Source organism: Rhododendron vialii, chromosome 2a, assembly GCF_030253575.1.
Source record: "Rhododendron vialii isolate Sample 1 chromosome 2a, ASM3025357v1".
Lineage (NCBI taxonomy): Eukaryota > Viridiplantae > Streptophyta > Magnoliopsida > Ericales > Ericaceae > Rhododendron > Rhododendron vialii.
In genome coordinates this window covers 22,270,779-22,286,755 of record NC_080558.1, presented here as the reverse complement: position 1 = coordinate 22,286,755, position 15,977 = coordinate 22,270,779, and the positions used below count along the sequence as shown (strand labels likewise).

Genomic DNA, 15,977 nt, shown 5'->3' with positions numbered 1-15,977 from the left:
GGGGGGGGGTGCAGATTTATTGCGTCGTGCACACATCATATGCATCATGCACATGGTATGTGCATTATGCAGTTGTTGTATAATAAGGGGTCCTCTCCTCCAGTAATCAGAATCCGATATTTATTTCCATTATCGGTTTATACACTCACAAAAAGATGACCAGTTCTTGTAATGAACGTATAATATGTGTACATGTCGGTGGTCAGGTAGTCCAGCAACCAAACGGTCCGTCGTACGCGGAGGGTACTGTTCTATTATTATCAATACCGCGTGGGATAACTCTCACAAATTTGAGGCAATTTATTACTAATGCAGGAAGATTGCGGAGTACGGTGATGAAAATAACATATGCCTATCCAACTCTTAGCTTCCCCCACACAATGTATACATACGTTGGGGTTGAAGTCGTTGACGATATTGGCGTCAATATAATATTTGATGTTGCTGACGGCATATCCGGTTACACCCCCACTCTATACGCGGAAGTTCTTGACGATAATAATTTCAGACAAGAAGTCGAGGGATCACAATGCAATAGTCTCCTTATCCATCGTTCTACTCAGAGGTCTCATAGGCCGCATGAAAGAGATCATTCTAAACAACAATATTTAGACGACGACACATGCTTTGCATATGACATGCATGACGATTCCACCATCTTGAAGCAACACAACGACTACGTGGAACACGACAGCGCATTTGACAATAATCTTGGAGATGACGATGAGGTCTCACAAAGCTCCGAGGAGGATGTTGATGAGGGTTTAGAGGCTGAGGACCACGAAGAACACGAGATTCCTGAGTTTGAGCTGCCAAGTTCCATGTTCACCGATGACACATGGACGAACATCATGGACCCTAGTCCGCAAATGCCTACTAAGAGTCACGTCAGGTGGGATGGACATTGTCAGCTATTTAAGGGACATGTATTTATTATTACTCGTAATTTAAATGAAGTCATTTTTTTAGTAGAATGTGAAACAATATGAGCTCAATAAAACTTTATTGGCAGGTTTTCTTTTCAAAGGAGGAGGTTCAAAATACGGTGAAGAAGTATAGCATGCAACAGAATAATGTGGTGAAGACATCAGCATCGTCACCGACTATGTTGGTGTACAAATGCAAGAACCCGATCCCATGTCAGTGGCAACTAAGAGCAAGAAAGTGTAAGGATGCCGATGAGTGGATAATCAATCGATACGCAGGACCACACACTTGCGTTGCAGAGAGTGTAACCCAAGATCATCATAATCTTGACGCACGATTCATTTTTGAAATTATCGCCCCTATCGTGAAAAAAGACGCAAGTACGAAGGTGAAGGTCCTTCAACCAATGATTTTAGATAGGCCAAAGGGATTCCAACCATCGTATGCGAAGACTTGGGCTGCGAAGCAAATTGCTATAGCAAGAATTTTTGGGAACTGGGATGAGTCGTACGCAGAAGTCGAAAGTTTCTTGGCCGTGGTGAAAGTTAAAAATCCAGGTACAGAGTACATCCTGCTGTCGAAAGATACAAACATATCAGGATGCCGCATGTTCGATCGTCTTTTCTGGGCATTTGGGCCAGCCATCGAAGGGTTCAAACATTCCAAGCCTATGATAAGCATTGATGGTACCTTTCTAACAGGAAAGTACAAGGATGTAATCTTGGTTGCTATGAGTCAGGACGCAGAAAATCAAATACTCCCTATTGCATTAGCCATTGTGGAGAAGGAGGATGCTGATAATTAGGGGTGGTTCTTGTCATGCCTCAGACATTTTGTCACAAATCGAACAGAATTGTGTCTAATTTCAGACAGGTATACTAGTCTATTGTCGTACATCAAAGGAGATCCGCTTTGGAGACCCCCCCATGCTTATCATCGTTATTGTGCCCGTCACATTGGGGCAAACTATATGAGGAGGTTCAACAAAATTGTGGGTAACCAAGTAAAAGTTACAGCCATGGAAATCCAAAAACGAAAGTTTAAAGCTCAGCTTGAAAAGACTAAAAAGTTTGGCGATGAAGAAAAGGTCTACAAGGAACTAACGGAGGATTTGGTTTTAAAGAAATGGCCATTCGCGCATGATGGAGGTAAGCGTTACGGATAGGAAACAACAAACATCTCAGAGAGCTTGAATGGGGCCCTAAAAGAAGCTAGGCACTTGCCAATAATGGGAACGGTTATGATGACATTCTACAAAAGCGTTAACTATTTCAATGACAGAGTCGTAGAAGCACGAAAAAAAATTGAGACGGGGGAAACTGGAGCACGTTTGCCATAAAAAAGTACAAACACTGGAGGAATAAGGCATCAAGACACCAGGTCATTGAATTTGACCGCGCGGCACAAACTTATGAGGTGCAGACTCCAATGAATCGAACGAGCCCATAGAAAGGAAATCACAGGCATTCAGTTGACATGACCAATCGTACGTGCAATTGCAACAAGTTTCAACAATGGAAGATGTCGTGCTCGCATGTGCTTAATTGCGACGTGCATGTTCATGAAAACTTCCCCTTTTGAATACTTCAGCGATGTTTGGTCACTCAAATCAATTATACAAATGTATGCCTCTCAACCATTTAGGCCCCCGCGTGACAAGGCATATTGGCCTAAAATCATTGGGCCAACCATCATTCCAGACCGAGAACGTATCTGGGGGCGAGGGCGACCCCAAATCACACGGTTTAGGAACGAGATGGATTGGATTGAGCACCAACCATCACAAAGACAGTCATGCACATTGTGTGGACAAGAAGGACATAATCGAAGAAAATGTTCCGAAAGTAGGGCAGAAGTGTCAAGTTCAAGAACGAATTTGTAATCGGTAGTAGTAAGATATTTACATATGTATGGAGCTATGTTGTCTTGTACTTGTTTTAATTTGAAATCTTTGTTTTTAAATTCGTAATTTGTAGTTTGTAACTTTCGAGTATGTTTGTAATTTATGATTGTGGTCACACTATAGTTTACTTGTCTCATTGTTGCCAACAATTATCTGTTTTCAATGCCTATTAAAAATAATACTAATTGTTCCAAAAAATACATAACGGGCATATGCAAAATAGTTATTATTAGTAATTAACACCTGCCACTTGGCCATGTTGTCACATCAATTTAAAAATAATAATTACATGGTTAACGCCTTTTGTATATGCGTGCTCGTATAACCATATCATCAAGTAAAGGGGGTGCAGGTGCAACGTATCCCCTGTTATATTCCACCGGTCGTTCAATAACTCTGTTTGCTGTGAGAACTCTCACCACTCTTTGGGAGCCAAAAATGCATGTCCCATTCATCAACATTGATACCTCTACGAGAACTCTCTCCATTTTCTTTTCTTTTTTCTGAATGAAATCATCGATCCATTTCGATACTTCAATGACTGTCGAAATGGATATATAACGCATCACTCACATTCAATATGCATGACGCATATTGGATATGCATCACGCATATGACGTATGCATGATACACGTTGGATATCAAGCTAGCTCAGCTCGCATATGCTAGCGTGGATAATGCACATCCGATATTCGTGATGCACATGGAATGTGCGTTTTGAACTATTCTTAAAAATAGTTTGAAAAACGTATATTTTGGCAAATAGTTACGGGGAAACGAATAAATCGACCAAAAAACTCAGCTAAAATCAGGAGGCTTAACGGCGATGTATGGCTTGGCGGCTGGTGGTGGTGAGGATCGTGAGGCCTCACACCATTTATTACTCCTAAGAATATTCGGTTTCGCTTAACAGCAAAGGGAGGCCTCAAGACTGGCGTTCGGCGTGGCCGTTGACCAAGCCAGTTCTTTCGCTCAGAGCTTCATTGGGTGACCTTGTAGCGGTGGTGTGTGGCGGCGAACGGAGCCTCAATTGTCGGTGTTTTCAAACCGTTTGTGAGGGTCATTTTTTACGGGTCCTTGACAGTCATATATGGGATCCAAGAATGGGAGAGGCTCATGGCGGCGTTGCCATGGTCTTTAGGTCTGGTGGTTTGGGTGTGCGGTCCAGTTAGGTGGCAGTTTCGTTGGCGATTCGTGGCCTGGGTTGGTGGTCGACAGTGTGTAGCGGTGGAATGAGATCTAGTAGGTTAAGGTTTGGTTTTGGTTGGGATGGGCTTTAAATGTTGGATTTAGGCAGTTTCGGCCTCTGGTTTGTTTTTGGGCTTTGCCCACAGGCTTATTTGAGCTGTATTCAACGGATCTGGGCATTTGAGGCCCTTAGGTGTTTAGGGTTTTGTCCCACCAATACTATAGGGTTGACTCTTGTCACCCTTAGAAAAAGTGTAAGTCCGTCTCCCGCTCTTATTCTGTCAAGTGATCTCTATATTGGTGCCGTTGGGCATCGAACGATGGAAGCTAGCTACTTGCTTGCCCGCGACTATTCGTATCAGGTGTTTATCCAACCTTTGGTTGGCCCCCTCCCCTTTGAAATTGCAAAAAAATGACTATTTATCTCAGAGAAGTTTGCGAAAAATTGTTGGACACGACGTTTCATGTATTTTATATAAAGAATAATATTATGGTGTCTATCCTTATGGTGTCTCTGTTAAGTCTCTTGTGGTTTTATGTCATGTCTCTTATGGTTTCGGGTATGCCTCTTGTGGTATTATATTTCGTCATGTGTGGTTTCATGTTTGCCTCGTACGTTTTATAACGTGGAACCACAAGAGGAACAACATAAAATCACAAGAGAAAAGTGTGTTATGATAAGACGAATCCAGAAGAGGGGACTCATAACTCTTTATAGATGGATGATGCTATGGTGTCCCCAGTCATTTTGGGGACACCGTAATTTTTGGCATAACTTCACCATTATGAGCATAACTAAGACCCATTACAAGCATAACAGAACCTAAACAAGGCATAACCAAGGAATATCCAAAAAACCAACCAATGCACAACAAAACCCAACCAAGGCATAACAAACAAGTTATGCCTTGCTATGGTTCTGTTATGCTCATAATGGTTTTGGTTATGCTCATAATGGGTTTTGGTTATACTCATAATGGTTTTATTATGCCAAAAGTTACGGTGTCCCCAAAATGACCGGGGACACCAAAGTCATTCCCCTCTTTATAAGGTCACTCCTTACTCCATTCCCTCATAGGGCATATTGGGCCAGTATAGGTTTTCATGTAACCTTATTATTTGAGCCCCTCAAGAATGAATATTGCATTTTAGTTAGATGAATATTTTAGGGGTTTTTTTTTTTTTTTTCCATTTTAACTCAGTGAACATCGCATACATTTTTATTTTTCAAGGTTTTTAGTTGAGAGAAGTAATAATCTTTCTTTTCCTTCTCATTTTCATAGTGCAGTTATCTTATTTAGCCTTTTCTTTCTGCATGAGCTTCTTTTTTGGGCGAAAGCAAGAATTTCATTATATCATAACAACAGTTACAAGTTAAAATAAATACTACAAAAGACAAGACATGACTAAGTAAGCTCGTGATGATCAGTATCCTATCTTGAAGATTGAAAAAATATGCCGATCTCCTATATCTGAAACTGGATTAAAATCTACTAGGGCAATACAGTTAAGTCCTGTGCCATCTGAACAACTTTGAAGGGAACTTTTGAGATCCTACAAAAAGACAAATTAGATATCTCCTTTGAAATTTTAAACTATGACTCCATTTGTTTCAATGTAAAATATTTTTCATGTAAAATGTTTTTTTCAGAAAATAAATTTCAAACTTTTATTTTCCGGTGTTTAGTTGACACTTGAAAATATTTTCAGAAATCGACAAAATAGTGTAGAGAGAAAGAACGGGGGGAGGGGGGCGCTGAAACGATGGAGAAATATGAGAATATTGAAATTGAACGTGGGTCAGGACTGGCGATTGAGGAAACCGAGCAATGAGAATTGCAGTAGAAGGCAACTAGTTTATTTCGGAAAATAACTTACGAAAGATTTAAGAGTAAGTCATTTTCATCCAATTAATGAAAAATGTAATACATGTAAAATATTTTCTTCATTTTTTACACAATCAAACACCAAAAAATAGGTAAAACATTTTACTGAAAAATATTTAACAGAGCCTATATTTTCAAAGTGACCGTCAGAGCTGAGCACCCTCTTATCAGCAAGATGGAATTGAGACAATCAATATTGAGCAGACAACTTTAAAATCATGAAAAATAGACCATCTAATTAATTGCCATTAAGATAGATAGCCAAGAGCTCAGATTGCATGGGGCTAGCTACAGCTGAAGCAAGGTTATGAATTTCTGCTGTTAATGGAAACATTCGGTCGGATGACTGGCCACAAAACTCACAACCACAACAAAACTCACACCACTCCAAAAATAATCCTTTCTTCCAGGCTCCCATCAACATGCAGAGTAATTATCTTGAGGTTGTGGTGAACGGGTTGAATCACTCAAGTGAACCCACCGAAAAAAACCCACAAACATCGAAAGTGGACCGTTCAATCCAGACCGGAGAGGATTCATGTCCTCCTCCTATATAAAACTGTTTTTCTAAGAGCATCTCTATTGTAATAAGTAAATAAGCGTAGATAAGCAAATTTAACAACAATGCTCAAAAAACAGTACTCCACATTGTAATAAGCAAAGTTACAAGTCTTTTAGCAAATAATTAAATTCCACCCATTCTATAATCAAACTTAACAACTTTTACTAATAACCAAAACTCAATAACCAAACCCAATAACTCAAAAATACCAAACATTGGAATCGTTTCATCGAGACAAATAATTTGGTGTGGTCGGGTGCGTGATTGAAACTCGTTTGCGATTTGACATATGTGCATTGTTTATTGTGGGGTTTTTTTTTGTTAGGGATGCAAAAATAACCAACCAATGTGAAGGTAGAGGTTGTTAAATTTGATTATGAACAAAATGAATAATCAAATGCTGATGTGACATATTTTGATTATTTTCATTGCGGATGCTCTAATAGCCTTACTCTATCTAATAGCCTTACTCTATCCATCCATACATATAAACAAAGTAATCTGATCAATAACAAACTTGGCTCAACTTTCTGTGCAGTTTCAATGATTCCAAAAGGCTTTTGTTTTTCTCTTCGAGAATATAAATCGCAAATAAATGTGTTCATGTTTTTCTTCCTCTCTCTCTCTCACACACTCTCTCTCTCTCACTTTAATAGTACTCCATATCTCAGGCATTCACGGGTGTTGATTCTCCCTTTCTAATTTTCATGGTCACCAAGTGTCCACTTTTTAATGTAAAATTATCCTCCAGTAGTACAACTATTGGTCTCAAAGAAAGCTCCACTATTCTATTCTATACAGGGAAAAACTTATTTACGGAGGGGTTGTTTCCTATTCTATACAGGGAAAAACTTATTTACGGAGGGGTTGTGAAACAGTGAATTTTTTACAAAGGAGTCATGGTTTTACGAAACTCAGTCTTGCATGTTCAAAAGTATTTTGGACGATTCAAATTAAAAATAAGGTAGTACTAGTCAGAGAAATTTATTACCGATCAAAGTTTAAAAACATATTTCCACCATTAATTGCTAAGACGGACGGATGAGATTGCGTGCATCCGCGAATGACTTATTCTCCTCTATATATATATAGCTACCTATAACCAACAAACAAACAACATGGCTCTGTTTCTCGCTTCTAACTTTTCCCGTGTTTCCATCACTCTGCTCTTATACTTCTTCCTCCTTACCCTACGCACCTCCCACTGTATCCCCAATCTCACCAAAGCCAATCCCACCGCCACCCGCCAGCTCTCCCATGACTTCTACTCCAAGTCCTGCCCTCAGCTCGACCAGCTCGTCGGCTCCGTCACCGCCCAACAATTCAGGGAAGCACCGGTCTCCGGGCCGGCCACAATTCGCCTATTCTTCCATGACTGTTTCGTAGAAGTAATTCCCCCACAATTCACTCTGAACTCACTCTCTTCGAATGCTGGTTGGTGCACGTTAGCAGATCAGGGCATATCATGTGTACTAGTTTGTGCCTGCTACATTTTAGTCAATAAAGCTCGTAAATGGAAAAATGGATCACAATTTTTGTGCAGAGATTCTACATGCCACTTCCATTTTTAAACAACTATGTCACTAATTTGAAGTGTGTTTTTTTTTATAATCAGATGTCTGTGTCAACTTGTGTGCGTTTTGATTAATTACAAAGCGCCTTGAAGTTAACGTTCGGAAAAATCTCCATTGGCCCTGTGCTTGGAATGTTTATTCAATTAAATGCAAACGTTGTCGCATCATTCTGTATTTATTTTTCTGTATATAATTGAATTGAATTGATTAGTTTTCTATTTCTCTCATATACCTATAAATTAAATTAATGTTGGTGAAAATTAAAGGGGTGTGATGGGTCCATACTCATAAAGACAAGAGCAGGGAGCAAAGAATTGGCAGAGAGGGATGCGCAGGATAACAAGGACCTGGCAAAAGAGGCGTTTGATAGCATAATGAAGGCCAAGGAAGTGGTGGAGAGCAAGTGCCCTGGGGTTGTATCTTGTGCGGACATACTTGCAGTTGCAGCTAGAGATTTTGTTCACTTGGTAAGTAATAACCAAAGCCTCTTCTTAGTCACATAAATCTTTCAAAAACGGTCTCCGCTCTCGTTCTTAATATTCGTACTCACGACTTTTTTAATTAATTATTTAAGTTTTTTTAAAAGACATTTTCACACGTGCACTCGCGCTCCAACACCCGCACCCGACTGCTTACGATGTGACTTAGGTTACAATACATACACACCTAAAGGAGTGTATTTCATACTTCAAGTCACGAAAATTCACATCTCATCACAATATCTCATAAATTGGTAGTCGGACACCATAAATTTGTACTACTACTATATTAATAATAGTGAATGCCTGTGCCTGAAGGCACGACGCAATGTATTTTTAACCCAAAAGTGAATGGAATTAGAGAAAATAGAAAAGTAATAGATGACAATAGGTACTCCATTTTGTTAAATTTCAAATTAGCCCGTCTACGTTAGAGCACGATCAAAGTCCAAGAAAAATCAAACTCAGTGTAATAATTTATTAACTCCAACACGTGCAATAAGACCACATGCGCGCCCCTGCACGTTTTATAGGCACAACACAAACAATGATGCCAAAAGCCCCAAGTTACCTTGGTAGAGAGGAGAGGAGAGTCGGGTAACCCATAGCAGCTATATCAACTACAACTTCACGGCAATCATCAATAAAGTAACAGATTCATATCATCAGATTGTTGGGGCTAACTCTAAGGTATTGTCAGTGTTGAGTACTCTCTTCAACTCCCTGCAAGTGGGTGGTGGAGCCCTCAGGATTCGTTGAGGTGCGCAAAAATTGATATGAACATCTGAGTTATCAAAAAGGAAGTACATGAAAGGAAAATAAAATTGTTCTTTTTTTTTTTTTCTCCCATTAACAAATAACATCTTAGACTACAAAAAAAACTTCAGGTCCTTACCCTTGAATCCTTAAGGGTTGACCGAAACCAACAATGGGTCAGAATTATAATCAGAATCTCAACTATATTTGTAATGTCCCAATTCGGGTCGTTACAACATTGATCATAATTTAGCAAATCAAAATCTGACCGACAACCTGTCTCACAAATTTTTTATCCCACAATTGACTCATAATAAGTAGTAAAGCCTTCATTGTGGATAAACAAGATTTGTATTAACAAAAAACTGGAAGACATGTACAATTACGCAGGTCATACACCAATCCATACATATTTAGGAATATAAAAATCAATATCATCGCAAACCAGACCACTAATTCAATTAACACTAATCCTGTCATGACCATAGAAAACTCCAAAAACAGTATCGTGGATTTCGTGATTGCCCATGCCTAAAGGCACGACACAATACGTCGATAAAAAAAAATGGCGCGACACAACATTTTTTATTACAACTTAAAAAAAATTATCCATGGAGAGAAACAGTGTACTACTCTAGACAACATGACACGAAATTGCCTCAAAACATCTAACCTAGAGAGAGGGAGAGAACGTATAGAAACATTAGAATGCCGGAAAAATAAAAAGATTTGATTACCTCTTGTTCTGACAAAGTAGAGGTAATGACCCTCTCTCTTTCTCCAATCAAGGTAGGAAGGAAGCTGATTTCTTCTCTTCTTGGAGAAGCTTACGAATTAGATTATTAAGAAAAAACGTAGATTCATTGTTGAAGGAAAACGTATGTACATGCTACTCCGTTTTCAGGAAACAACGTAATTATCAACTTTAAAAAATAAAGAATGTTTCCTTTTAGCGTATGAATCAAAAAATGTTTGTTTCGTTTTTTAAAATAGAAAAATCAACCTAAAAGGAAATTATTGAGTTGGATGTAGGAAAATTAAATAGGAAAACCTTTTTAAGGAAACAATTTAAAAGCAATCAATTGAAAGGATTTACCGGTCATAAGGTTAGGAGAGTTTATATTAGAAAGTATATTAGAAAGTATTCTCTCGATTAGATGGCTACAACTAACATGAAATATTGATCGGACGGTTGTAAAGGGTGCTGAGTTTATATGTATAGACAAAAACCGCTCTGTTTTATAATATAGACTAGACCCACAAAAATTCATATGTTGGGATAACAAAAATTCATATTCTGGCTCTGACTTACTTTTCCGTTGACTTTTTTGAACCACCAAATTCACGTGTTGGACCACAAAAATTGGGAATGATTTCGGTATCCCCGATTATTTTGGGAGTACTGTAACTTTTGGCATAACAAAATCATTATGAGTATAACCAAAACATATTACAAGCGTAATAGAACCATAATATGGCATAACTTGTTTGTTATGTCTTGGTTGGGTTTGGTTATGTCTTGATTGATTTTTTGGATATTTCTTGGTTATGCCTCATTTTGGTTCTGTTATGCTTATAATAGGTTTTAGTTATACTCATAATGGTAAAGTTATGTCAAAAATTACGGTGTCCGCAAAATGATTGAGGACACCATAGCATCATCCACAAAAATTTATCAATGGCGATAGTACCACATCCAAACTCACACACACACACACCACTCACATGAGTGGTGGGTCCCACACACACTACACACTCTAGTATGTGTATGGAGCCCATCACTCATGTGAGTGTGGGTGTGAATTTCGGTGTCACTAGAATTATTGAAAATTTATATGTTGAATTACAAAAGTTCATCTGCATATTGGACCACAAAATATCGTACTAATTTGACATTCACCGTGACAAGCATTTCTTTTTCAATAATCTGTTAGCAGTTTATCTTTGATATTTTTCACGCGAATCTTCATATATACATTACATGCGGTGCAGGCAGGGGGTCCTTATTACCAAGTGAAGAAAGGAAGGTGGGATGGAAAAATATCAATGGCGTCCCGGGTGCACCTGAATCTACCCCGGGCAAATTCCACCGTTGATGAGCTCCTTAAGCTCTTCGCTTCCAAAGGGCTAACACTCAATGACCTAGTTGTCCTCTCGGGCGCCCACACGATCGGATTCTCCCACTGTGAACATTTTGTGACCCGATTATACGATTACCGGGGATCCAGCCACTCCGACCCGTCCATCGACCCGAGGCTCCTAAAAGCCCTGAGCATGTCTTGTCCGAAATCCGGTGGAAACTCAGATATTGTCGCACCATTTGATGTGACCACCCCGTTTTCATTTGACAATGCCTATTATGGGAATTTGGAGGCTAGATTGGGCTTGTTGGAAGCGGATCAAGCTTTGGGTCTGGACCCAAGAACTAAACCCATGGTTCAAGATTTGGCAAAGGACAAGCAGAAGTTTTTCCAGGCCTTCGCAGTGGCTATGGACAAAATGGGTGGAATTGGTGTGAAAAAGGGGCGAAAATATGGGGAGAAAAGGAAGGATTGCAGCATGCATTCTCTGTGATTCTATTTTTTGGCCTGGTTTTGTTTAATAAGCCGGTTGGCTCTTCTTCTATTTTTTTTCGGTATTTATTAGTTTCGCGTCAAACTCTTATGAATTATTGGTTTGTCTTAACAACATGAATCGAAAAAGTAATTTTTTTTTATACAAACTCAATTTTTTTTTATAAAGACAAAAAATTGACTTATTTTTTTCTTTATTCGAAAAATACTGAGTTCCGATCATAATTTCTATTTTTTTAATTCTTCTCATTGAGACGAATCAATAAACCATAATAGTTTAATACAAAACTAATAAAAAAAAATTGAATAAAGACGAAAAAGCCATATGAGTTATTTAAGTAAAACCAGGCCAAAGATAGAGGTTTTTTTGACTTTGTATATTGACAGGTTAGACTTTGTGAACGTTTAGGAAATTCAGAGGATTCTATTGTTACATTTTTACTTGATATGTAGATGAAGTTACGTATGTGGTTCAGTGGTTGCAGAAACAGATAAAAAGCTCATTTCTCATAGTTGTTAATAATTTTTGGGAAAAGTCTACATTACACATCCCTTAAAAATGTGTATGATATGGACCTATTTTATTATTCATTCATAACACTTTAGTGTGTTTTTTGTAACTTTTGTTCTAGAATTCATAACATTTCAGCAATACGATTCGTAACATTTTCATTATGATTCATAACATTTTGGTGCATCTCATAACTTCTATGCTCAAAAATCATACTCCCTCCGTCCCTTTTTAAGTGTCCTGCTTCGTAACTCTAACTTATTAAAAAGACATAATCATTACACCTTTCACATCAACTTTTTCCTCCACTTTCCTTACTTACCCATCATCATTACACTTTTACTTACTAACTTTTCGAAATAAAAGATACTTTTAGGGACAAAATAGACAATACACCAACTTTTACCCTCCTAACTTTACAAAATGGACACTTATTAAGGGACAACCCAAAATGGTATACTGGACACAAAAAAAGGGACGGAAGGAGTAACTTTTTAGCAATACATTCGTAATGTTTAAGATTCGTAACATTAATTTTCTCTATGAATTAATCATGCATTTTACTTCCAAACAATGCATGGAAGTAAAATGCATGATTTTAAGCTTAGGCAAAAAATGCGGTCCTTACATGTTATTTTGCCATAATTGTATTTTGTACTTCAATAAATCTCTAATCATGCACACTTACACAAACTTTTTTTTCCATTTATTAATATGTATACATTTTTTTTTTAGCTCTTTTTTTTTTGCCATTTGTTAATCCCCTAATCTACACTATTCTAGGGGCTTGGGAGAGGGGAATGAGGCTTACGGAGATCGAATCTTGCTTATGGGCATGTGAATATGTAAGGGAGGCTAACTCCACTCCACGTGCGCTCAAAGACACCACACCTTCTGTAATCAAACATAAAGACAAGTGTTCTGCATGATTACTAAAATACTCCTTGTGCAAAACTAATGAAAGTTCACTAATAATTAAAAATTCATTATTTAGCACAAAACATTAAAAATCAACCAACTACCAACTCCGGCAACCCTCACCCCCGCCGGTGACCCCCACCCAAAGTTAGTGAAATTTCACTAATAATGGGAAGTTTTAATTAGGGTTATTTGCAAGGACATCCCTTCAATTATCACGTTTTGTCAACATAACCCCCTCACGTTTAAAACTCATCGACCTCACCCTCTCATCTATCAAAACTCATCAACTATACCCCCTCCCCATATTTCCATTAAAATCTTGGACGAAAACACATGAAAAGACCAGGTTACCCGCCCTCTCCTCTTCCCCCTCTACTCTTCATGTCAGAGAGCTGCAACTCTTAAGTCTCTCCACTTCTCCTGGCTCACCAAATCATGTTTCCCAACACCACCCCACCTCTCCCTCCACCGCCCTTCCTAGACATCCTCTCTAGACTCCCCCACTCCTTCCTCCCCCTTCGCGACCAACTCCAACAAACCCTCTTCGCCGTCGTAGTAACTAATTCGGCCCTCCCTCACAATCACCCTTTTCTCGTCTACCATCATAGCACCGGCCAAGATTCCTCCTCAAAAATCGCTCCTTCACTCACCCGTGAAAATGACGCCGTTGGAATCCTCCACGTCACCACTCCCATGGTCGGCCAGGATTTCCCCTAAAAAACCTCTCATTTCCTCGCCGATAAAAAACGACATCATTGGGTTTCCCCCCGGAATCTTCCACGGCGATTTTTCCCACTCCAGGTTATTGGCAATTGGAAGGAAGATTTACGTTATAGGCAGAACGACAATGTTCGAATGGATGGGAAATGTTACCGTGAAATCGCCCATGATTTTCCCGAGGAAAAAATTCGTTGCGGCGGCAGTCGGAGGTAAGATTTTACGTGGCCGGCGCCACCGCCTGCACGTTGTTGGTGGAGGAGTACGATCTGGATACCGATTCATGGCCGGGTAGGAGGAAGACAGGGGAGGAAGAAGTTTGGAATTTCAAAATCTGGGTTTTGTTAGAAATTTGGGGTTTGGGAATCAATGGGAGGAATGGCTGAGTTTATAGAGTAGAGAGAGGCAAGGGCATTTTAGGCTCAAAAATTATTTTTCCATCTAATTTAGTCTAAAAGGTTAACATTTCATAACGGAATTGAATGGAAAGGGTGTAGTTGATGAGTTTTGATAAATGAGGGGGTGAGGTTGATGAGTTTTAAATGTGAAGGGGTCATGTTGACAAAACGTGATAGTTGAAGGGGTGTTCTTGCAAATAACCCTTTTAATTATGTACCGAAAATTTAAAAAATCGACCAACTACGAACTTTGGCAACCCTCTGGCCCAAGCTGGCCGACGGCATTAACTAAATTTCACTAATAATGGAAACGCTTAATTTGGGAGACTTATCCACGAGATTACAGATCAACGAATTTGATCGCCTTCCAAGGTTGCATCTCCTAACCTTTTAGCTTTTCTTTGAAAGTTAGTAAGCACACACTAATTTTTTGGTTAAGATCTAGCTATACAAAAATCGGAGAAATTGGTGAACATTCACTAACTAGTATATGCTTAGAAAGGAATGGAAATAATAGTATATGCTTAGGAAGGAATGGGAATGACATTCACTAATGTTCTGGCTTTGCTTTGAAATTTAGTGAATGTACGCTAAAGTTGGTAAGCACACATATTTTCAAACAAATTATAAGGACAAGTGTGGCAAGATTACTAAAATACCCTCATGCAAAATTAGTGAAAATTCACTAATAACTAAATAATTTCACAAAATCCATCAACCACCAACTCCGATCAACCCCCACCTCCAGCCGGCGACTAGGAATGAGGCTCCAAATCCAAAGGGCTCAATTGAAAACTTAACGCCAAAATATGGCCGACCCAAAATTCAATTTTACATACCTTATATCAAGTCTTTGCTAAAGAAGAAATGAACAGAGAGAAGAATTTCAAACAAGCAACTTGCATGACTAAAGGCCAGAGAAGTCCATCGCGGTTGGCTAAAAACCACAAAAATCACACCATGATGGGGGGAAATATAGAACGATCCATACATCTACAGTTACCATAAGCAATATTTAGTCTTGCTAAAACATCCCAGTTATAAAGCTACCTCTAAAGATGCTCTGATTATGTAACTGACTACCAAATTGTAAGCAGAATTGCACGTCTCTCTCTCTCTCTCTCTCTCTCTCTGGTGTGTGTATTGATGATATCTACATGTCTTGCACTAATAGTCTCAAATAGCTAAACTACGGAGTTAATAATAATCTTCTACAAGGCCAAACCAAAAACTGTACAGGGTCATCACTTTCTTGACGTGCAATAGACTGATATATAGTTGAATTAGGCTCCAACAGTAATCAGAATTGCACGTCTCTATGCGTGTGTATTTGTACTGATGATAGTTACATGTCTTGCACTAATAATCTCAAACAGCTAAACTACGGAGTTAATAACAATCTTTGACAAGCCCAAAACCAAAAACTTTACAAAGGCATCCTTTTCTTGACACGAAATAGATTGATGTATAGCTGAATTAAGATCCAACAGTAATCAAAGGATTTTCACAAACTTCTGCTTCATCTCAACATAGTTCCCGCCAATAATATTATGACTTTCCACACCAAGTATCATGTGATCTT

The 15,977-nt window shown here is 38.8% G+C and overlaps 1 protein-coding gene across 2 annotated transcripts; it reads left to right on the top strand.

The window, feature by feature from the left end:
• Positions 1-7,573: 7,573 nt before the first annotated feature.
• Positions 7,574-11,997, top strand: LOC131316951 (peroxidase 19). Of its 2 annotated transcripts, none has more exons than XM_058346528.1 (3): positions 7,574-7,854; positions 8,307-8,507; positions 11,268-11,997. In XM_058346528.1, the coding sequence occupies exons 1-3, from the start codon at positions 7,585-7,587 to the stop codon at positions 11,847-11,849; spliced, it is 1,053 nt and encodes a 350-aa protein (XP_058202511.1). In that variant the 5' UTR covers positions 7,574-7,584; the 3' UTR covers positions 11,850-11,997. The 2 variants fall into 2 exon arrangements, with proteins under 2 accessions (XP_058202511.1, XP_058202510.1); XM_058346527.1 differs by having other exon boundaries at positions 7,574-7,941.
• Positions 11,998-15,977: the final 3,980 nt, after the last annotated feature.